The sequence below is a fragment of the Callionymus lyra genome, chromosome 15 (genome assembly GCF_982586985.1).
Source record: "Callionymus lyra chromosome 15, fCalLyr1.hap1.1, whole genome shotgun sequence".
NCBI lineage: Eukaryota > Metazoa > Chordata > Actinopteri > Syngnathiformes > Callionymidae > Callionymus > Callionymus lyra.
Genome location: NC_141832.1, coordinates 6,354,709 through 6,380,734, shown reverse-complemented (window position 1 = coordinate 6,380,734; position 26,026 = coordinate 6,354,709). Strand labels below are relative to the sequence as shown.

General features: G+C 39.7%; 1 protein-coding gene across 2 annotated transcripts; it reads right to left on the bottom strand.

Moving 5' to 3' along the window:
- Positions 1–800: 800 nt before the first annotated feature.
- Positions 801–25,044, bottom strand: brsk1b (BR serine/threonine kinase 1b). 2 transcript variants are annotated; one of them, XM_087809421.1, is made up of 20 exons: positions 24,425–25,044; positions 22,167–22,261; positions 18,794–18,879; positions 18,593–18,733; positions 17,632–17,748; positions 16,996–17,029; positions 16,860–16,928; positions 14,863–15,009; positions 13,232–13,263; positions 13,000–13,164; positions 12,064–12,161; positions 11,854–12,004; positions 11,728–11,788; positions 7,200–7,743; positions 6,709–6,757; positions 5,443–5,566; positions 5,277–5,378; positions 5,111–5,219; positions 4,967–5,056; positions 801–3,102 (listed from the first exon to the last, which is right to left on the bottom strand). In XM_087809421.1, exons 1-20 carry the CDS (start codon positions 24,507–24,509, stop codon positions 2,912–2,914), a joined length of 2,490 nt encoding a protein of 829 aa, XP_087665547.1. In that variant the 5' UTR covers positions 24,510–25,044; the 3' UTR covers positions 801–2,911. The 2 variants fall into 2 exon arrangements, with proteins under 2 accessions (XP_087665547.1, XP_087665548.1); XM_087809422.1 differs by having other exon boundaries at positions 7,200–7,464.
- Positions 25,045–26,026: the final 982 nt, after the last annotated feature.

Below are 26,026 nucleotides of genomic sequence, written 5' to 3'. Positions count from 1 at the left end.
TCTGAGAGTCTAGTAGTTGTAGTAGTACATGTGTATTGTGTACAGATATATTCATAATTATTTATAGTGTTTTATTGCAATAATTATTATTTTTAATATAATTATCATTGTATTGTTCTTTTAAATATGATCTTTATTCTAGTTTTAAATGTAGTGTTTGTTCATTCACGTGTATTTTCGGCTCAAACTACTCAGTCAATAGATCAATATTTCAGTTACATATCAACAAAACTGTTTTTATTTTATTACATTTACTCGACTTTACATTTACTCATTTTTTATTTTCTTTTATAAATGTTTTTTTTATTCGTTTCAATAATTATCAACAACATCTTTTATTTTGTTTTTTTTCCATCTTCTTATTTGTCTATAGTGAGAGTATTTGTCTCATTTATATAATAATAATTTAAATCATATTTAATTGATCATTTATTGTATTTAAATGAAAATATAACTTTATAATCTCTCGCTGCTTGAGTGTCTCGAGAATAACGAATAAACGATAAAGAAAATAAAGTTAGAAACACAGCAGAGTGAGACTCTTCACTGCCTCGCACAAAGAGCTGCGCGATGACGTCACCGACAGAAACCCGCCTAACCGGGGTGTTGGCACGTGCGAGAAAAGAGGCCTCGCGCCCCCGGATGAGACGTTCACGGACTTGAACCTGGAGAGAAACAATAATAAAATATATAATAATTATATAAAACAATGATCGCTTGAATAAAGTTTGACTAAAAAAAAAACAAAAAACAAAGCGACTCGACAATAAAAACATGAATTAAAATCAAATAAAGTGACGTTTTTTTTTCAGCTTCTTTTTATTGTTCAGTATTTCAGGCAATAATAATAATAATCATTGTCATAATAGTGCACTTGTCTTCCTGGTCTTTACTACACACACCGTCGCGGGGTCGTGGTCGTGAGTCGACGCCGGAGAAAGAAACGAAAGACACGACGACAGAGACGGATTAATGTGGATTATAAATGTAGAAAAGGTTCTCGGGTGAGGCTATATGAGGGGGCGTGGCACACGAGAGGGAGGCGGGGTCAGGGGTCAGGGGTCAGGTGAAGACGTGACGTCCTCGTGGTCGTGCGATGAAAATGTGACGCGAAGATGTTTCGAACGCGACGGAAGGAAAACGAAAAAGTTGGTCATTGAAGGCAACGTTAACGACATTTTTAACCTTATTTGTGACTTTTCATGAGAAACTACACGAGATAAATAAATAAATAGTAGTTTTACAAATCATAACAAATAAATAAATAAATAATCGACTGATTAAAAACTAATATTTTCATCACATGAACGACTAAAATGTGTTTTCTCAGGGTTCGAGGGTCAAGTTATGCTTAAGAGTCGAAACGGTTTTAAACCTGCAACGGAAACGTAAAAGAAAAAAGCATCAAGTTCAGTCGAGCGAGTGAGAAACTCAGGATAAAACACACAAATAAACGAGTGTAACATGATGTCAGACATTCAAGCTGCAACATTCAGAACGACAGTCCAATCAAAAGTGTATAAAAAATCATTCAAACGCGGCTAAATATTGCAGAAAGTGTAAAAATAAAGAAATCATTCGCGTCAGTGAGTCCGAGCGTCGCGTCGCCAAACAAACGAGGAAACCGTGCTAGCATGACGCCGCGCGGCTAAGCTAACAGCTCAACGCGTCGAGCTAGCGTAACACAACTCTGGTGACCTCGAACAAAAGTGCGAGTCGTCGTGAAAGTGTGCGTCGTCGCTGAATAACTCGTTTAGCTCCACCGTTAGCCGAAAGCTAAATCCTGTAGCTTGCCGCGCTGACGTGACGACGCAAGAGCAGCTGGACGGGCGTTGAACCATCAAACGGAACATTCTGGATCAAAAACAAAACATTCGACACGAGTGTCAGGAAAAAACAAAACAATATAAAAACGTGAGTTCATCTTGTTTGTGTTCGTGTGCTAAGCTAACATGCTAATCGTTAAAACGAACTCCCTTCATTTGGTCCGGTAGGAACGCAGTGAACCCTAGAGGGCGCCAGAGGGACGCGTCAATAACGTGGACAGAGAAGCTAAAGGTGAGACCGAGGTAAGTCCAGTGTGTTTAGACAAAAATAAAGTTCATTTTTAATCCTACCTGTGACGCTAGCTAAGTCTCAACCCAGGCCTAATAAAGGTGAGCTAGTCTACACGTTACCTGTACTGGCTCCTTGTCGTCGTGACAACTAGCGACTTTGCTCTGCAGTACTGCTGAGAATACTCGCAACTCGTCGTCTGGTTTTTCAAGTACCAGGAACTGGTTTATGGTCTCGTTCGACTAGTTATCCTGGAGTTAGACCTGGTCTCGACACAGGTATCGACGGAGGTTCTTCAGGTCTCTCTGTGGTACCGGTACCACAGAAACACTTGGAAGGCATCAAAGGACAGGCTCTACTCCGAGTCTCTGAGGGTCGAAGGGTTAGCTTACGAGCTACATGCAACCGAACAATGTTAGCGTCAAACATTCTTTGGACCGAGACAGAACCAAGGGGCTGTAGACGCGAGGTCAGAGGTCAGAGGAGTCCTGAGGAAGGACAGCATGAAGTGAAGGGTGACACTGAGGGTCCGGGAGGGTCCAGGACACGTTGGATGTCTCGGGATCCTCGAGACCCTCCAGAGAAACTGAGCGAAGCGTGAAAGAAGTTCAACTGCCACAAAGACTTTTGTGTGAAGAGACAAAGGGACGATTGACAGGACGAGAAGACAGAGCGAGGAACGAGAGTCATGTGACGCGTGTGAAGTCATGTGATCCAGCGTGGACGTCCGTCGAGGTCATGTGCTTCTGGTCCGAAGAGGTGTTGACGTCCACACTTTTTCCAGACGTTCCCCGACGACAGGCTGGACGGAAGAGACTCGCGGGGGACGGTGGGACGCGACGGCGAACCCTCCTTCTCAGGGGTGCGTCCCGTTGGGCGAGGACAGGAGTCTGTTTTTGTCTTTTCCCGAACCTTTGGTTTGCGACACGGAACCACTGCTGCTCCCGATCTCCAGCGCCGGGTCCACCTCCTCCCGGTCGTTGGTGTCGCAGGAGTTCTGCTGTGAGGGGCTGCTGGGCTGGCGGGTCACCTGTCCGTTCTTCTCGTCTGAGGAACCATATATTTACTTCACTATCATATATTTACTTACTATCATATATTTACTTACTATCATATATTTACTTCACTACCATATATTTACTTCACTATCATATATTTATTTACTATCATATATTTACTTACTATCATATATTTACTTCACTACCATATATTTACTTCACTATCATATATTTATTTACTATCATATATTTACTTCACTACCATATATTTACTTCACTATCATATATTTATTTACTATCATATATTTACTTCACTACCATATATTTATTTACTATCATATATTTACTTCACTACCATATATTTATTTACTATCATATATTTACTTCACTATCATATATTTATTTACTATCATATATTTACTTCACTATCATATATTTATTTACTATCATATATTTACTTCACTACCATATATTTATTTACTATCATATATTTACTTCACTATCATATATTTATTTACTATCATATATTTACTTCACTACCATATATTTATTTACTATCATATATTTACTTCACTATCATATATTTATTTACTATCATATATTTACTTCACTACCATATATTTATTTACTATCATATATTTACTTCACTATCATATATTTATTTACTATCATATATTTACTTCACTACCATATATTTACTTCACTATCATATATTTATTTACTATAATATATTTACTTACTATCATATATTTACTTTACTATCATATATTTACTTTACTATCATTTATTTACTTCACTATCATATATTTACTTCACTATCATATATTTACTTACTATCATATATTTACTCGAACTCCTGTGTTGTTCTCAGTATTATCTTGATCTTTAAAGTATGTACTTTTTTGAGTATTGTTTTGATTGTTTAAGCGCTTTGTGACCCTGGTCTCGAAAAGCGCTATATAAATAAATATTACTTACTTGCTTACTTACTTATATTTACTTTACTATCATTTATTTACTTTACTATTATATATTAACTTTACTATCATATATTTACTTCACTATCATATATTTACTTTACTATCATATATTTACTTCACTATCATATATTTACTTCACTATCATATATTTACTTTACTATCATATATTTACTTCACTATCATATATTTATTTACTATCAAATATTTACTTTACTATCATTTATTTACTTCACTATCATATATTTACTTCATTATCATATATTTATTTACTATCATATATTTACTTTACTATCATATATTTACTTTACTATTATATATTTATTTACTATCATATATTTACTTCACTATCATATATTTACTTTACTATCATATATTTACTTTATTATTATATATTTACTTTACTATCATATATTTACTTTACTATCATATATTTATTTACTATCATATATTTACTTAACTATAATATATTTACTTCACTATAATATATTTACTTTACTATCATATATTTATTTACCATCATATATTTACTTTACTATCATATATTTATTTACTATCATATATTTACTTTACTATCATATTTACTTCACTATCATATATTTACTTTACTATCATATATTTACTTCACTATCATATATTTACTTTATTATTATATATTTACTTTACTATCATATATTAACTTCACTATCATATATTTACTTTATTATTATATATTTACTTTATTATCATATATTTACTTTATTATTATATATTTACTTTACTATCATATATTTACTTTACTATCATATATTTACTTCACTATCATATATTTACTTTATTATCATATATTTACTTCACTATCATATATTTACTTTACTATCATATATTTACTTCACTATCATATATAACAAGAGTGGACGGGGGGGCGTCCGGAGGCGGGTCAGGGGGGCGACTCACCGGCCAGGGCCTGGACCGAGGGCTGGTCGTGGCTGCTGAGCAGCTGAGCCTGGATGGTCTCCACCACACGCTTGAACCTGCGGCTGGGACCTGCAAGGACAGTGGTGTCAGCACCAGGGCTTCTGACAGCGGCTTGTTCAGGACCTGTGATCAGGGAGAAGGTGACGCTGTAGATCCCCATCTCCCGCCGGCCCTCTCGCTCCGCTCGCTCCCTCTCTCGCTCCCTCTCTCCTTCGGAGTAGCCGATGTCCACCTGTCGGGCAGCGTCGCTCAGACACTCTCGTCTTCAGCTCCTCGGAACCCAACTCACCTGGAACTTGACGGGCTTCTGGAAGACGGAGGGTCCGCCCGACGACTTGTACTCGGCCCGGAAGCTGTTCTGGGACACGACGCTGTGGCTGAGCGAGGGGATCTGAGGCAGGAAGAGGAAGCGTGACTGAGTGTCGCCGGCGCACCCCTGGACCCGTGACACTCACGGACAAGAAGGCGTGGACGATGTCGGCCTTGATGGAGCTGAGAGGTTTGTCCCGGATCAGAACGAAGATCTGCTCGTCCTTCTCCAGGCTGATGAAGTTCCCGAACCAGGACCTCTTGGCCAGTCTGAAGAACCAGTTACTTGCTTTACTATCATATATTTACTTTACTATTAAATATTTACTTCACTATTATATATTTACTTTACTATTAAATATTTACTTCACTATTATATATTTACTTTACTATTAAATATTTACTTCACTATCATATATTTACTTTACTATTAAATATTTACTTCACTATTAAATATTTACTTTACTATTAAATATTTACTTCACTATCATATATTTACTTTACTATTAAATATTTACTTCACTATTAAATATTTACTTTACTATCATATATTTACTTTACTATCATATATTTACTTTATTATTATATATTTACTTTACTATCATATATTTACTTTACTATCATATATTTATTTACTATCATATATTTACTTCACTATTACATATTTATTTACTATCATATATTTATTTACTATCATATTTACTTCACTATTATAAGTATTTACTATCATATATTTATTTACTATCATATTCACTTCACTATTATATATTTACTTTACTATCATATATTTATTTACTATCATATTTACTTCACTATAATATATTTACTTTACTATCATATATTTACTTTACTATTAAATATTTACTTCACTATTATATATTTACTTTACTATTAAATATTTACTTCACTATCATATATTTACTTTACTATTAAATATTTACTTCACTATTAAATATTTACTTTACTATCATATATTTACTTTACTATCATATATTTACTTTATTATTATATATTTACTTTACTATCATATATTTACTTTACTATCATATATTTATTTACTATCATATATTTACTTCACTATTACATATTTATTTACTATCATATATTTATTTACTATCATATTTACTTCACTATTATAAGTATTTACTATCATATATTTATTTACTATCATATTCACTTCACTATTATATATTTATTTACTATCATATATTTATTTACTATCATATTTACTTCACTATAATATATTTACTTTACTATCATATATTTATTTACTATCATATTTACTTCACTATTATTATTTATTTACTATCATATATTTACTTTACAATCATATATTTACTTCACTATCATATATCAACTTCACTATCATATATTTACTTACTATCATATATTATTATAAATGAAAAACTCACTCTGGACTGGACTCTGGGGTCAAGCTGGACATGTCCTCTGACGTCGGCACTGGAAGAGACGTGAAGCCACAGTAAAGTACAAGTACCATCGTATAGGTGTTGTTATAAGTACGAGTACGAGCACAAGTACATGTAAAAGTGAACTTAAAAGTATAAATATAAGTTTAGGTTTAAGTATAAGCGTAAGTTTAAGTACCAGTACAGGTACAGATACAGATACAGATACAGATACAGGTACAGGTACAGGTACAGGTACAGGTACAGATACAGATACAGATACAGATACAGGTACAGGTACGAGTATTTGTTAAGTTAGGTTTAATTATAAGTATATATGTGATTATAGTACAAGTACAATTATATAAATATAGGCATAAGTACAACTATAGTAAAAATACAAGTACAAGTATATACATATGCATAACTATAGTAAAAGTAAAAGTACAAGTATATATAAGTATAACTATAGTACAAGTACACAGTGTACTGACCCTGCAGCTTGCGGCGGTGGAAGCGAGGCGAGCCCAGCAGGTTGTTCTTGAAGGAGTTGAGTCTGGTTCTCCAGTGGGCGGAGCTAGAGGCCGCCATCCCGCCGCTGCCGCCCGGACTGGAGGGAGGAGTCAGCGACATGGAGGCGCCGCCGTCGGCTCTGGAGGAGGAGGAGGAGGAGGAGGAGGAGGGGGGGGTGGTGGAGGAGGCGTGGTGGTGCACGGGCGTGCCCAGGGGCGTGGGCAGAGGCGAGCCCTGAGGGGTGACCTGCGACACAGGGGGGGCAGAGGCGTTAGAGTTCTTGGACTTGAACATGGAGGGCGACGGGAAGTTGAAGAAACGGGGCGTGGGGGAGAGGACGGGGGAGGGCGACGGGGAGCGGGGCGTCTGCAGGGGGAGGGACTTCATGGAGTGCAGGTGAGGTCGCTCCGCAGGACCCTTGGAGGGCAGGGTCTGGGTTTTGGGGTCGGGCGGCGGGCGTGTCGGGCGAGGGGCGGTGCTGCTCTTGGCAGAGACTTCTGAAGGACTGAAAGTGAAGACTGGACTCTGATGGATGGACAGAGAGAGAGAGAGATGGAGGGATGAGAGAGATGGATGGAGGATGACGGCGAAACATGACATCACTTCCTGCCTAATGATGACGTGAAACATGACATCACTTCCTGCCTAATGATGACGGCGAAACATGACATCACTTCCTGCCTAATGATGTCGTGAAACATGACATCACTTCCTTTCTAATGATGACGTGAAACATGACATCACTTCCTGTCTAATGATGAAGTGAAACATGACATCTCTTCCTTTCCAATGATGAAGTGAAACATGACATCACTTCCTGTCTAATGATGAAGTGAAACATGACATCACTTCCTGCCAAATGATGAAGTGAAACATGACATCACTTCCTGCCTAGAGATTATATGAAACATGACATCACTTCCTGTCTAATGATGAAGTGAAACATGACATCACTTCCTGTCTAATGATGAAGTAAAACATGACATCACTTCCTGCCAAATGATGAAGTGAAACATGACATCACTTCCTCTCCTAGAGATTATGTGAAACATGACATCACTTCCTGTCTAATGATGAAGTGAAACATGACATCACTTCCTCTCCTAGAGATTATGTGAAACATGACATCACTTCCTGTCTAATGATGAAGTGAAACATGACATCACTTCCTGCCTAGAGATTATGTGAAACATGACATCACTTCCTGTCTAATGATGACGTGAAACATGACATCACTTCCTGTCTAATGATGAAGTGAAACATGACATCACTTCCTGTCTAATGATGAAGTAAAACATGACATCACTTCCTGCCAAATGATGAAGTGAAACATGACATCACTTCCTGTCTAATGATGAAGTGAAACATGACATCACTTCCTGCCAAATGATGACGTGAAACATGACATCACTTCCTATCTAATGATGAAGTGAAACATGACATCACTTCCTGCCAAATGATGAAGTGAAACATGACATCACTTCCTGCCTAATAATGACGTGAAACATGACATCACTTCCTGCCTAATGATGACGTGAAACATGACATCACTTCCTGCCTAATGATGAAGTGAAACATGACATCACTTCCTGCCTAATGATGACGTGAAACATGACATCACTTCCTGTCTAATGATGAAGTGAAACATGACATCACTTCCTGTCTAATGATGAAGTAAAACATGACATCACTTCCTGCCAAATGATGACGTGAAACATGACATCACTTCCTATCTAATGATGAAGTGAAACATGACATCACTTCCTTTCTAATGATGAAGTGAAACATGACATCACTTCCTGCCTAATGATGACGTGAAACATGACATCACTTCCTGCCTAATGATGACGTGAAACATGACATCACTTCCTGCCTAATGATGAAGTGAAACATGACATCACTTCCTGCCTAATGATGACGTGAAACATGACATCACTTCCTGTCTAATGATGAAGTGAAACATGACATCACTTCCTGTCTAATGATGACGTGAAACATGACATCACTTCCTATCTAATGATGAAGTGAAACATGACATCACTTCCTGCCTAATGATGACGTGAAACATGACATCACTTCCTGTCTAATGATGACGTGAAACATGACATCACTTCCTGTCTAATGATGATGTGGAACATGACATCACTTCCTGCCTAGAGATTATGTGAAACATGACATCACTTCCTGTCTAATGATGAAGTGAAACATGACATCACTTCCTGCCAAATGATGAAGTGAAACATGACATCACTTCCTGCCTAGAGATTATATGAAACATGACATCACTTCCTGTCTAATGATGAAGTAAAACATGACATCACTTCCTGCCAAATGATGAAGTGAAACATGACATCACTTCCTCTCCTAGAGATTATGTGAAACATGACATCACTTCCTGTCTAATGATGAAGTGAAACATGACATCACTTCCTCTCCTAGAGATTATGTGAAACATGACATCACTTCCTGTCTAATGATGAAGTGAAACATGACATCACTTCCTGCCTAGAGATTATGTGAAACATGACATCACTTCCTGTCTAATGATGACGTGAAACATGACATCACTTCCTGTCTAATGATGAAGTGAAACATGACATCACTTCCTGTCTAATGATGAAGTAAAACATGACATCACTTCCTGCCAAATGATGAAGTGAAACATGACATCACTTCCTGTCTAATGATGAAGTGAAACATGACATCACTTCCTGCCAAATGATGACGTGAAACATGACATCACTTCCTATCTAATGATGAAGTGAAACATGACATCACTTCCTGCCAAATGATGAAGTGAAACATGACATCACTTCCTGCCTAATAATGACGTGAAACATGACATCACTTCCTGCCTAATGATGACGTGAAACATGACATCACTTCCTGCCTAATGATGAAGTGAAACATGACATCACTTCCTGCCTAATGATGACGTGAAACATGACATCACTTCCTGTCTAATGATGAAGTGAAACATGACATCACTTCCTGTCTAATGATGAAGTAAAACATGACATCACTTCCTGCCAAATGATGACGTGAAACATGACATCACTTCCTATCTAATGATGAAGTGAAACATGACATCACTTCCTTTCTAATGATGAAGTGAAACATGACATCACTTCCTGCCTAATGATGACGTGAAACATGACATCACTTCCTGCCTAATGATGACGTGAAACATGACATCACTTCCTGCCTAATGATGAAGTGAAACATGACATCACTTCCTGCCTAATGATGACGTGAAACATGACATCACTTCCTGTCTAATGATGAAGTGAAACATGACATCACTTCCTGTCTAATGATGACGTGAAACATGACATCACTTCCTATCTAATGATGAAGTGAAACATGACATCACTTCCTGCCTAATGATGACGTGAAACATGACATCACTTCCTGTCTAATGATGACGTGAAACATGACATCACTTCCTGTCTAATGATGATGTGGAACATGACATCACTTCCTGCCTAGAGATTAGGTGAAACATGACATCTCTTCCTTTCTAATGATGAAGTGAAACATGACATCACTTCCTGTCTAATGATGACGTGAAACATGACATCACTTCCTGTCTAATGAAGATGTGGAACATGACATCACTTCCTGCCTAGAGATTAGGTGAAACATGACATCACTTCCTGCCTAATGATGACGTGAAACATGACATCACTTCCTGCCTAATGATGACGTGAAACATGACATCACTTCCTGTCTAATGATTAAGTGAAACATGACATCACTTCCTGTCTAATGAAGATGTGGAACATGACATCACTTCCTGCCTAGAGATTAGGTGAAACATGACATCACTTCCTGCCTAATGATGACGTGAAACATGACATCACTTCCTGCCTAATGATGACGTGAAACATGACATCACTTCCTGCCTAATGATGACGGTGAAATATGACATCACTTCCTGCATCACTTGAAGACCATGACATGAAAGAACATGATGACGACACTGATCACGTGACATTTAAGGTCAATATACGTCCACTAGGGGGCGCACGTCTCTACAAGTTTATTGTGTTTATGAGTTTGATCAGAATATTACATTAATTATACATTTTCTAATGTACTGGTGTTGTTTACTAATAATATTGAAATATTTGTATTTATTTGATCTAAAATAAATGAATAAAAAATTTTTTTCCAACTAAACACCATTTTAACGTACAGTTTGATCCTATAATTGTAATAATTTAAAAATATATATTTTTAATTTGTATTGTAAATGTTGGAATGATAGTGACACCAGACATTATTTAAAATAATTAAACTTTCAGCCAATCATGTGACACAAAGACGATCATGTGACGGCATAGATCACAAGATCCAGTAGTTCGGCGCTCTGTTGGTTTTGTCTGGGGAAACTATTACCAACAGTTTACATTGAATTTAAAAGAATATTAATTAATTTGAACAAACAAATGTTAAATAAATGTTCAGTGTAATGTGTAACACGTCTCCATGGAAACACACTCGTACCCGGGGGCTGCTGAGGGGGCTCGAGGACAGACCCGTGGAGGCTCCGCTCACCGACCGAGACCTTCACGACATCAAATGAACAGATTAGCAACAAAGACGGTTGGACTCGCGGGCGCCGCCGCCGACCTCTGGCTGTGCACGCTGGTGTCCAGGTTGCGTCGAGGGGGCGTGGGGGACCCCTGGTCCGTCACGCTGAGGACCTCCAGGCTCTTCCTCTCCGGGCGACAGCGGCCGTGACGGGTCAGCATCGGGGAGTCCACGCGCTTCCTGGGCGGATCTGAAACCAGTCGTGAGTGCTTCGGTGTCAAAGGAGCTGAAGATAAGAAAAGTCGGTACCGGCGTCGTTCCTCTGCGGCAGGTCCTCGTCCTCGCAGCTCGGGTAACGCTCTTTTCTGTCCAGCAGGAGGTAGTAGATCATCTTCTCCTGGTTCTCCCTGCAGGACGAAGAAGAAGAGTTCAAACTAAAGCTATAGTTAGCGTATAAAACAAGAGTTAGCATCTAAAACAAAACTTAGCATCTAATACAAGAGTTAGCGTCTAAAATAAGAGTTAGCTTCTAAAACTAGAGTTAGCATCTAAAACAAGAGTTAGCGACTAAAACTAGAGTTAGCTTCTAAAACTAAAGTTAGCGACAAAAACAAGAGTTAGCGACTAAAACAAGAGTTAGCGACTCAAACAAGAGTTAGTGACTAAAACTAGAGTTAGCGACTAAAACTAGAGTTAGCGACTCAAACAAGAGTTAGCATCTAAAACAAGAGTTAGCGACTAAAAATAGAGTTAGCTTCTAAAACTAAAGTTAGCGACAAAAACAAGAGTTAGCGACTAAAACAAGAGTTAGCAACTCAAACAAGAGTTAGCATCTAAAACAAGAGTTAGCGACTAAAACTAGAGTTAGCTTCTAAAACTAAAGCTAGCGACAAAAACAAGAGTTAGCGACTAAAACAAGAGTTAGCGACTAAAACAAGAGTTAGCGACTAAAACAAGAGTTAGTGACTAAAAGTAGAGTTAGCGACTAAAACAAGAGTTTGCGACAAAAACAAGAGTTAGCGACTAAAACTAGAGTTAGTGACTAAAAGTAGAGTTAGCGACTAAAACAAGAGTTAGCGACTAAAACAAGAGTTAGCGACTAAAACAAGAGTTAGTGACTAAAAGTAGAGTTAGCGACTAAAACAAGAGTTAGCGACTAAAACTAGAGTTAGCGACTAAAACAAGAGTTAGCGACTAAAACTAGAGTTAGCGACTAAGTTAGTGAATAAACAAATGTTGACTCACTCGTCACTGGAAAGGTCCTTGGTGAGCTTGGCTCGGTCTCTGAAGCAGCCGAGCGAGGACATGCTCTCCAGGACGTCCGGGTCCAGCTCGGTGATGGACAAGATCCTCTTCAGACAAACACGACGCGGCGGCGGCTGCTCCGGACACGGTTCGTTACGTCCACCCCTGCGGAGGAAGACGCCGTCAGGTGTGCGATCGTTTGAGCGAGTACGAGGAGAAGCAAAGTACTCACTGGTACCAGGAGTGTTTCTGTATCGCTTCAAGCTGCAAACAAGAATATTCAACATGTTAACAAACCAGCCTCAATATAACCACGTGAAGCCTTCACACACTTAAGTGCACATGAAGCCTTCACACACTCATTTAAGTGCACGTGAAGCCTTCACACACTCACTTAAGTGCACGTGAAGCCTTCACACACTCACTTAAGTGCACGTGAAGCCTTCACACACTCACTTAAGTGCACGTAAAGCCTTTACACACTCACTTAAGTGCATGTGAAGCCTTTACACACTCACTTAAGTGCATGTGAAGCCTTCACACACTTACTTAAGTGCACGTAAAGCCTTCACACACTCACTTTAGTGCATGTGAAGCCTTCACACACTCACTTAAGTGCACGTGAACCCTTCACACACTCACTTAAGTGCATGTGAAGCCTTCACACACTCACTTAAGTGCATGTGAAGCCTTCACACACTCACTTAAGTGCACGTGAAGCCTTCACACACTCACTTAAGTGCATGTGAAGCCTTCACACACTCACTTTAGTGCATGTGAAGCCTTCACACACTCACTTAAGTGCACATGAAGCCTTTACACACTCACTTAAGTGCACGTGAAGCCTTCACACACTCACTTAAGTGCACGTGAAGCCTTCACACACTCACTTAAGTGGACATGAAGCCTTCACACACTCACTTAAGTGCACGTGAAGCCTTCACACACTCACTTAAGTGCACGTGAAGCCTCCACACACTCACTTAAGTGCACGTGAACCCTTCACACACTCACTTAAGTGCACATAAAGCCTTTACACAGTCACTTAAGTGCACGTGAAGCCTTCACACACTCACTTAAGTGCACGTGAAGCCTTCACACACTCACTTAAGTGCACATAAAGCCTTTACACACTCACTTAAGTGCACGTGAAGCCTTCACACACTCACTTAAGTGCACGTGAAGCCTTCACACACTCACTTAAGTACACGTGAAGCCATTACACACTCACTTAAGTGCACATGAAGCCATTACACACTCACTTAAGTGCACATGAAGCCATTACACACTCACATAAGTGCACATGAAGCCTTCACACACTCACTTAAGTGCACATGAAGCCTTCACACACTCACTTAAGTGCATGTGAAGCCTTCACACACTCACTTAAGTGCACATGAAGCCTTCACACACTCACTTAAGTGCACATGAAGCCTTCACACACTCACTTAATTTCAATAAAATCAGTTAAAAACATGAATTGTTTTCTATTGCTAGTTAAAAAAATATTATATTATATTGTATTTAATGATTCTTTCATCATTGACTTCTATATATTTAGTTCTGTGTGTTTTTAAACCGATTATTAAACAACAAAATGTCAAATTCATCCAATATTTGGATCCCAATGATGTCCTTCCATAGAGGGGACACCCTGGAAAGTTCTCATCGAAACACCTCCTGGTGTTCCTCAGGGATCCGCCTCCGTCCCACTAAAAACAAACCCCCATGTTTTCTCAGCGTCGTCACGTCTGGAGAGCGTCTATTATTATCGCGTCCACCAAGATTTTGAAGAAAACTTTGATTCTAAATTAGGTTCCTCCAGAGCAACCTTTCATTTCCTGTGCGGCTAAAAATACTCGCCGTCAGCCTCTTGTCGGCGTTGACTTCGATCATGCCCTTCAGCAGCGCCTGACACTCGGGCGGGATGAAGTGAGGCATGTGGAAGACGCCGCTCTTCACCTTCTCCAGCAGCTGCCGCAGGTTGTCGTGGTCGAAGGGCAAAGCACCCTGGGAAACCAACTTTCGTGAGTATTCACAATATTGAGCTGTTTCACATTTTTCATGTCGAAATTTGATTGTTTCATTTCATTTTTTAATAATCATACATGCAATAGTTTCTGTATTAAAAAGTTGAATCGGATCATTGAGTAAAACGCGTGCGACTGAAAATTGATTTTGTTTGGTTTTTAATTAATTTAATCTAAAAAATGTACCATTTTATGAATGAATTATAATTTTTACTCGTAAAGAGTTTGATTTTCTTATTCCTATGATTATGAAATGAATTTGAATAAAGTAGTCTTTTTTAATTCAACATATAAACTACTTCATTGTTTACTTCTATGTCGTCACGTGATTGTCTTCGCGTCGCGTGATTGGCTGAAAGTTTGATCCAGTAACTCTTTGCTCTGTTGCTTTAGTCTGGAGACTCTATTATACTAACATTTATATTGAATTCATTCATTCATTTTCTACCGCTTTATCCCTTATGGGGGTGGCGGAGACTGGAGTCTATCCCAGTATCATAGGGTGAGAGGCAGGGGACACCCTGGACAGGACGCCAGTCTGTCTCAGGACACACAAAAACAGACAACCATTCACACACACACTCATTACTATGGACAATTTCCCTCAAGTTTTCAATCAACCTCTGTATGTGTTTGGACTTTGGGAGGAAACCGGAGTAAACCCACGCAACATGGGGAGAAACATACGAACTACACACAGAAAGATCAATATTGTAAGTTTTTTTAAGCAAGTAAGTAATTTATATTTGTATACAATTATTTAGGATTATTTGAATTCAGATAACGAACAAAATAATCCAATTAAAGAAATAATATTTACCAAAATAGAAACTATGTCCTTAAGGAGGACAGAGGAGGAGGAGGAGGAGGAGGAATAGGAGGAGGAAGAGGAAGACGAAGAGGAAGAGGAAGAGGAAGAGGAAGAGGAAGAGGAGGAGGAGGAAGAAGAGGAGTAAGAGGAGGAGGAGGACAGAGGAGGAGGAATAGGAGGAGGAGGAGGAGGAGGACGAGGACGAGGAGGAGGTGGATATGGAGGAGGAGGAGGAAGAGGAAGAGGAGGAGGAGGAAGAGGAGGAGGAAGAAGAGGAGGAGGAGGAGGAGGAGGAGGAGGAGGAGGAGGAGGAGGAGGAGGAGGAGGAGTAAGAAGAGGGAGAGGAGGAGGAAGAGGAGTAAGAGGAGGAGGAGGACAGAGGAGGAGGAGGAGACGGACGGAGGAGGACAGAGGAGGAGGAGGAGGACAACAGAGGAGGAGGAGGAGGAAGGGGAAGAGTAAGAGGAAGAGGAAGAGGAGGGAGGAGGACAGAGGAGGGAGGGGAGGAGGTGGAGGACAGAGGAGGAGGAGGACAGAGGAGGAGGAGGACAGAGGAGGAGGGGGAGGACAGAGGAGGAGGAGGAGGATGAGGAGGAGGAGGAGGAGGAGGAGGAGGAGGAGGAGGAGGAGGAGGAGGAGGAGGAGGAGGAGGAGGAGGAGGAGGAGGAGGAGGAGGAGGAGGAGGAGGAGGAATAGGAGGAGGAAGAGGAAGAGGAAGAGGAAGAGGAAGAGGAGGAGGAGTAAGAAGAGGGAGAGGAGGAGGAGGAAGAAGAGGAGTAAGAGGAGGAGGAGGACAGAGGAGGAGGAATAGGAGGAGGAGGAGGACGAGGACGAGGAGGAGGAGGAGGAGGAATAGGAGGAGGAAGAGGAAGAGGAAGAGGAAGAGGAAGAGGAGGAAGAGGAGGAGGAAGAAGAGGAGGAGGAGGAGTAAGAAGAGGGAGAGGAGGAGGAAGAGGAGTAAGAGGAGGAGGAGGACAGAGGAGGAGGAGGAGGAGGAGTGCCATAAGAACAGTCCTCACCACGAGGAGGGCGAACAGGATGACTCCGCAGCTCCAAACGTCCGCCCGGCGACCGTCGTACTTCTCTCCCTGTAACGTAAGCAGACAGGAAGTGAGACGCGTCGCTCCGGCGCGAGCGAGACGAGGCGGCGCTCACCCTGATGACCTCTGGACAGGCGTAGTGTGGAGACCTGCCAGGAACACAAGACGCTCAGGTGAGTCCACGAGAAGCCATCCAGTCATGGGTGGAAGACACGTGCGGACCCACCGACCACTCTTGTTATTATTGTTACACATAGAGTTTGATCTTCTGACGCCGATAATTATTAAATCAACATTTTGAATTCAATACTTTTTTAATAAAAGTCTTTTCAATCCAATATAAACAAGAGTGACATCTTACCAGACCAGTCCAATCGAGCACAGAGTCACGCGCTCTCACTTAAATGAGTTGCAAAAAGCTTTAGAATCCTCCGAAATAATTCAATGACTCGTGTTGTCACGTGATCGTCTGTGCGTCGCGTGATTGGCTGAAGGTTTGATCAATAGCTCTGAGCTCTGTTGGTTTAGTCTGGGGACTCTATGACACAACAACATTTATATTGAATTTAAAAGACTGTGAATGAAAATCGATTGAGTTTAGAACATTTATCTAGAAATATTTCATTCCTTCAATACTCCGGTGACACTGATACTCCTCCGTGTGTTGAGTACTTTCACACACAATACTCGACATACTCGTCGTGAGAGTAACTACAAAGTAAACAATAAAGTTCTAGCTAAGCTAACTCACCCGCAGCTGGTCTCCAGCAGACTGTCGCCCACCTGCAGCGAGGCCATCCCGAAGTCTGCCACCCGGATGTTGTTCTTCTCGTCCAGGAGCAGGTTCTCGGGCTTCAGGTCCCTGTGGCTGCAGAGGGACCGCGGACCACATGTTTGTTAGCAGCGTTTGTCAAAAAAGTGTCAGAACCAGGAAGTTTAAAATAGTAATAATCTGCTTCAAAACACAGGAAAACAAACATGTTTAGATGAATTTTTAACAATAATATTGTTTAGATATATTTTATTTACAAAACAAACACTATTATTTTATTTATTTTAAACTAGGAATAGAAATGAAACATTTTTTTACAGATTTGTATTTAAATAAATTGAATGTTTTTATGATTTTTATTTGAAATTTGCTTAATAAATAAATAAAATAAAAAATAATTTATGAATATTTTATTTTTTTACACAAAGAGTTTAATATTGTTGTTCCAAAAATTGTAAAATGAATAAAAATAAACATATAAATGTTGGTATAATAGTGTCATCTTACCAGACTAAACCAACAGAGCACAGAGGTACTGGATCAAACTTTCAGCCAATCGTGTGATAACATAGCAGCACATGATCCAGTGACTCTGAGCTCTGTTGCTTTAGTCTAGTGACTCTATTATACCAACAATTATATATTGAATAAAAAATACTATGAATGAAAAAGTATTGATTTATTTTTAAATGATTAGAATATCATGTGTAAAATAAATAACAATAATTATAATAATGACTATTTATCAGCACTTTAAATATACAGAACACAAGATGTATATTTTTAAACTTTATAAATGACTTGTAAACTAACATAACTATCTTTCATTAAAAAATGAGAATGTATTTTATTAGATTATAGGTATTATATTAATTTGTTTTTAAACACTTGATGTTTTCCCCGATAGTTCAAATAAGACGATGTTTTAAGTCTCACGGACCATATGGAGTGACTGTGGCAGAAGTCCAGCGCGGAGATGATTTGTCTGAAGAACTTTCGAGCCTCTTTCGGGGTCAGTCGCCCCTTCTTCACCAGGTAGTCGAAGAGCTCCCCCCCGGACACGTGCTCCAGCACCAGGTACCTGCGCACAGACAGGAAGTGAGCTGGATCCACTTCCTCTGCAGCGGCGGCGACGACTCACAGATACTTGTTGTTCTCGTAGACGTCGTGAAGCTTGAGAACGTGAGGATGTTCGATCAGTTTGAGGATCGCGATCTCTCTCTCCACCTGCAGAGGAGGAGGAGGAGGAGGAGGAGGAAGAGCGAGGAGGAGGAGGAAGAGGACAGAGGAGGAGGAGGGAGGAGGAAGAAGAGGAGGAGGAAGAGCATGGAGGAGGACGAGGACAGAGGAGTAGGAGGAGGAGGAAGAGGAAGAGGAGGAAGAGAAGGAGGACGAAGAGGGCGAGGAGGAGGACAGAGGAGGAGGAAGAGGAAGAGGAGGAAGAGGAGGAGGACAGAGGAGGAGGAAGAGGAAGAGGAGGAAGAGGAGGAGGACAGAGGAGGAGGAAGAGGAGGAGGAGAACAGAGGAAGAGGACAGAGGAGGAGAAGGTCAGAGTGTTAGAGGAGGAAATGTCACGGAGAAGTTGTCAATAAAGATAAAGAGGGATGTGGAGGAGGGAGGAGGAGGAGGACAGAGGAGGAGGAGGAAGAGGAGGACAGAGGAGGAGGAGGACGACAACGAGGAGGAGGAGAAGGAGGAGGAGGAGGATGAGGAGTGTGGAGGAGGAAGAGGAGCGTGGAGGAAGACAGAGGAGGAGAACAGAGGAGGAGGAGCGTGGAGTAGAAGCAGGAGGAGGACAGAGGAGAAGGAAGAGGAGGACAGAGGAGGAGGAGGAGGAGAAGGAGGACAGAGGAGGAGGAAGAGGAGCGAGGAGAATGAGGAAGAGGAGGAGGATGAGGAGGACAGAGGAGGAGGAGGAGGAGAAGGAGGAAGAGGAGGAGGAAGAGGAGCGAGGAGAATGAGGAAGAGGAGGAGGATGAGGAGGACAGAGGAGGAGGAGTAGGAAGAGCGAGGAGGAGGAGGAAGAGAAGGAGGAGGAGAAGGTCAGAGGAGGAGGTCAGAGGAGGAGGTCAGAGTGTTAGAGGAGGAAATGTCAGCGAGAAGTTGTAGACAAAGATGAAGATAAAGATGTAGATAAAGATGAAGGGATGTGTCAGCAGCAGAAGAACAGGAAGAACGACGGAGAAGAAGATGCTGCAGCAACAAACAACAGTCGCTCCTCACACATGATGTTTCACCAGGAATGATTGTTCAAGAGCTTTTCTCTCGTTCTGACTCGTCTCCGTGACGACTGGCTCTGATCCAAGCAGTCGACATCCCAGGGAGAACAGGAGGTCACTGAGGTCGTGACCTTTACTCTCTTACTTACAGTCAACAAGTCTACGTTCTGTCCGTCCAGCACCGAGAGGAACGCTTAACTAGAAGAACTAAATATAACTACAATAACAAGAGATTGAGACCAGAAGTAAAACTGCAACAATAGTTAGCGACTAAAACAATAGTTAGCGACTAATACTAGGGTTAGCGACTAAAACAATAGTTAGCGACTAAAACAATAGTTAGCGACTAATACTAGGGTTAGCGACTAAAACAATAGTTAGCGACCAAAACTAGGGTTAGCGACTAAGACAATAGTTAGCGACCAAAACTAGGGTTAGCGACTAAAACAATAGTTAGCGACTAATACTAGGGTTAGCGACTAAAACAATAGTTAGCGACCAAAACTAGGGTTAGCGACTAAAACAATAGTTAGCGACCAAAACTAGGGTTAGCGACTAAGACAATAGTTAGCGACTAAAACAATAGTTAGCGACTAAAACTAGGGTTAGCGAATAAAGCAATAAATAGTGACTAAAACTAGAGTTGGTGACTAAAACTAGGGTTAGCGACTAAAGCAGTAATTAGTTAGTAAAACTAGGGTTGGCTACTAAAACTAGGGTTAGCGACTAAAACTAGGGTTAGCTACTAAAACTAGGGTTACGACTAAAGCAATAATTAGTGACTAAAACTAGGGTTACGACTAAAGCAATAATTAGTGACTAAAACTAGGGTTAGCTACTAAAACTAGGGTTAGCGACTAAAACTAGAGTTAGTGACTAAAACTAGGGTTAGCTACTAAAACTAGGGTTAGCGACTAAAACTAGAGTTAGTGACTAAAACTAGGGTTAGCTACTAAAACTAGGGTTAGCGACTAAAGCAATAAATAGTGACTAAAACTAAAGTTAGCAACTAAAACTAGGGTTAGCGACTAAAGCAATAATTAGTGACTAAAACTAGGGTTAGCGACTAAAGCAATAAATAGTGACTAAAACTAGAGTTAGTGACTAAATCTAGGGTTAGCGACTAAAGCAGTAATTAGTGACTAAAAATAGGGTTGGCTACTAAAACTAGGGTTAGCAACTAAAACTAGGGTTAGTGACTAAAACTAGGGTTAGCTACTAAAACTAGGGTTAGCGACTAAAGCAATAAATAGTGACTAAAACTAAAGTTAGCAACTAAAACTAGGGTTAGCGACTAAAGCAATAATTAGTGACTAAAACTAGGGTTAGCTACTAAAACTAGGGTTAGCGACTAAAGCAATAAATAGTGACTAAAACTAGAGTTAGTGACTAAAACTAGGGTTAGCGACTAAAGCAGTAATTAGTGAGTAAAACTAGGGTTAGCTACTAAAACTAGGGTTAGCGACTAAAGCAATAAATAGTGACTAAAACTAGAGTTAGCGACTAAAACTAGAGTTAGCGACTAAAACAAGAGTTAGTGACTAAAACTAGAGTTAGTGACTAGAACTAGGGTTAGTGACTAAAACTAGGGTTAGCGACTAAAGCAATGATTAGTGACTAAAACTAGGGTTTGCTACCAAAACTAGGGTTAGCTACTTAAACAATAGTGACTAAAACTAGGGTTAGCGACTAAAGCAATAATTAACGACTAAAACTAGAGTTAGTGACTAAAACTAGGGTTAGTGACTAAAACTAGGGTTAGCTACTAAAACTAGGGTTTGCGACTAAAGAAATAATTAGTGACTAAAACTAGGGTTAGCTACTAAAACTAGGGTTAGCGACTATAGCAAAAATGAGTGACTAAAACTAGAGTTAGTGACTAAAACTAGGGTAAGTTACTAAAACTAGGGTTAGTGACTAAAACTAGAGTTAGTGACTAAAACTAGGGTAAGTTACTAAAACTAGAGTTAGTGACTAAAACTAGGGTAAGTTACTAAAACTAGGGTTAGTGACTAAAACTAGAGTTAGCGACTAAAACTAGAGTTAGTGACTAAAACTAGAGTTCGAGATTAATACAAGGATTAGCTTCTATAACGGGTCAGTGTTTTGAGGTTTAAAAAAACCACAGCTGCTTGAATCTGCTGCTCTGTGCTCGGCTACTCTGGATAAATAATGTGGAGGAAACGATTCATGACAAGATAGTAACTGTTGAGCAGCAGAGTTGAAATCTCGTGTTCACACAAAGAGCGTCGTCGCTCGTCCATATGTCACACTCTCACGAGCAGGACTCGTACCTTCATCAGCACCGACTCGGACAGTTTCTCTCGGTTTACGATCTTAATGGCCACTTTTTGGCCGGTGATGCAGTGGACACCCAGTTTGACCAGTCCTGGGAGACAGACGGAGACAGAGGGGAGACGAGGACATCAATTATTCACACACTTTTACTGGCAGAGTCACCAATCTGTGCTCAGTCACACCAGCTTTTTAAATAATGACTCAGGAGACGTGATGCAGGCCGGACTCTTAAATACTCTCTCCTGACACGAGTCTCGAAGCATCTCACAACAAGGATACTTCAAGTCATATCCTACAGTCATGTGCTTTCTCTTTACCTATCAATAGTTATTATTATTGTTAGTTGCTATATGTTGAAGGTGTCTCAATAGATTCAAGGATTTTACTAAGATATAACCTTTTATGAAAAATGTTATGACCTTTGATTGATCGTAGTTAGAGTAGTAGGACAAAAACAAGAGTTAGCGACTAAAACAAGAGTTAGCGACTAAAACAAGAATTAGCGACTAAAACAAGAATTAGCGACTAAAACAAGAATAAGAGACTAAAGCAAGAGTTAGCGACTAAAACAAGAATTAGCGACAAAACAAGAATTAGCGACTTAAACAAGAATAAGAGACTAAAACAAGAATAAGCGACTAAAACAAGAATTAGCGACTTAAACAAGAATAAGAGACTAAAACAAGAATAAGCGACTAAAACAAGAATTAGCGACTAAACAAGAGTTAGCGACTAAAACAAGAATAAGAGACTCAAACAAGAGTTAGCGACTAAAACAAGAATTAGCGACTAAACAAGAATTCACAACTCAAACAAGAATCAGCGACTAAACAAGAGTTAGCGACTAAAACAAGAATAAGAGACTAAAACAAGAGTTAGCGACTAAAACAAGAATTAGCGACTAAACAAGAATTAGCAACTAAAACAAGAATCAGCGACAAAACAAGAATTAGCGACTAAAACAAGAATAAGCGACTAAACAAGAATTAGCAACTAAAAAAAGGATTAGCGACTAAACAAGAATTAGCGACTAAAACAAGAATTAGCGACAAAACAAGAATTAGCGACTAAACAAGAATAAGCGACTAAAACAAGAATAAGAGACTAAAACAAGAATAAGCGACTAAAACAAGAATTAGCGACTAAACAAGAATTAGCGACTAAACAAGAATTAGCGACTAAACAAGAATAAGCGACTAAAACAAGAATAAGAGACTAAAACAAGAATAAGAGACTAAAACAAGAGTTAGCGACTAAAACAAGAATTAGCGACTTAAACAAGAATAAGCGACTAAAACAAGAATAAGAGACTAAAACAAGAATAAGCGACTAAAACAAGAATTAGCGACTAAACAAGAATTAGCGACTAAAACAAGAATAAGAGACTAAAACAAGAGTTAGCGACTAAAACAAGAATTAGCGACTAAACAAGAATTAGCAACTAAAACAAGAATCAGCGACAAAACAAGAATTAGCGACTAAAACAAGAATAAGCGACTAAAAAAAGGATTAGCGACTAAACAAGGGTTAGCGACTAAAACAAGAATTAGCGACTAAAACAAGAATCAGCGACTTAACAAGAATTAGCGATTAAAACAAGAATTAGCGACTTAACAAGAATTAGCAACTAAAACAAGAATTAGTGACTAAACAAGAATTAGCGACTAAAACAAGAGTTAGCGACTAAACAAGAATTAGCGACTTAAACAAGAATTAGCGACTAAACGAGAATTAGCAACTAAACAACAGTTAGCGACTCAAAAAAGAATTAGCAACTAAACAAGAATTAGCGACTCAAAAAAGAATTAGCGACTAAACAAGAATTAGCGATTAAAACAAGAATTAGCGACAAAAACAAGAATTAGCGACTTAAACAAGGGTTTCTGTTGCTAACATATCAGCGAACTAGCTTTGACAGGTAATACGTAATATAATATTTCGTGTTATCTTCATATTCTGGACATTTTTACTCTCCATAAATATTTGTCTAATTATTCTCATATTATTACAAACATTTATCTCATATAATTACAAACATTTATCTCATATTATTACAAACATTTATCTCATATAATTACAAACATTTATCTCTTATTATTACAAACATTTATCTCATATTATTACAAACATTTATCTCTTATTATTACAAACATTTATCTCACATAAATGTTTGTCAAACGTCATCTAAAGTTCGGGTAATGATGTAGAAAAGTGAGAAAAGAGACATGACATCAGATCCGGACCCGGCTCGTACCTGTCTGGCCCTTCCCGAGGGTCTTCTCCAGACGATAGGGCCCCACGTACTGGGTGGACTGGCCCGAGTGGTCTTTGCTGCTCATCGTCTCCGACGGAACCGGGATCGCTCCTCAAAGTGGACTCATCGCCGCAGCGGCAGCAGCAGGAGGTTCGGGGCGCGAGGCCTGGACTGATGGACGCAGGATGGAGAGAAAGAAGTTCCGGTGCTGAGGAGCCACACTTGGCCACAAATGGATTCCTGCCAGAGTGTCAGATATCAGTGCATCCTCAGATCGATATCCTGAGCCCCCCCTCTTCCTGCCCCGATCAGCCCTCCTTCACGAGCCGGCTCTGCAGGTGTGGACTCGCCGGGTCCTCGGCCCTGCATCGGGAGGACACCCGGGGAACCGGGACCGGGAAGGGTTCTGAGAAGGAGTCTGGCTCCGGACGGGGTACTAGGAACAACGAGGCGGACCTTGTCTCGTGTCGACCATCATCTCACTCGCGGTGCCGCCCGCGGCATCGAGACCAGCAGCGAGGGTGAAGCTTCTAGAAGTTCTCCATCATCCACGGCCGGGAAGGTCCTCGCATCCGCCCGCAGTCTTTCTCTGGCGTCGCTCCTGCTCTCCTCCCTCTCCTCCCTCCTGCTTCTCTCCATCCGATACGGTCAACATCCGGGTTCCGCCCCCCCCCTCCTCCCGCCATGCCCCACCCTTTATTTATTTATTCAACACGGAGCTATGATGTCATCAAACATCATGATGCGAGAGGATGTGACGTCACGATGAAGACAAACATCAACACTGACCCGATCGAGTCTTAAAGGGACAGAGCACGTCTTTTGTTCCTCGATTCATTGTCAATAAAGATTGACAACACTGATGTCACGTTTCCGCTCAAAACTTTATTGACACATTTTATTTTTAAATAAATATGTATTATCGTAACTATGATTTAATTTTTGAATGTTTTCTTTTAAAGAATAAAAAAAGAATGTTTATAAAATGTAATAAATAAATAATAACATGGATTATCTATAAACACGGAAATGAAGAATATACATGTTTTGACTTTAAAAATAACTTTATCTTGATGACATACAATTATTAAAATCATTTTAATTTAAAGTATAAAATAAAGTTAGCGACTTAAACAAAAATTAAAACGAGAGTAAGTGATTTACATAACATTTAATAATAATAATATTATGTCAATATTATTATTATAATCTAATTTTCTGAAGCTTGAATTTTCTAGAATTAAAAAAATGTATTTAAATGTTTTTTCCTCCAATCGTGACAAAGATCAAGGATCAATAAAGTGTTATCTATCCTTCTATATTAATAAAAAATAAGGCATCCATTGGAAGAGAGTCTGAGCTCATGTTGCATGTGATTAAAACCTTCATAATCCTCTTGATCTTAATCTGCGGAGGTTTTGTCATGACGATGACGTGACAGTCCGCACGTGCTGTCACAAAACTGGATTATATTAGGATTAAATCCACTGTTTGAACTCTTGATCATCTGGAATATAATTTATTTTCATTTTAGATTCTCAAGTGCATTATTATAAAACGTTTATTTACATCGTTTCTCATTTCAAATATGTTTTCACAGTT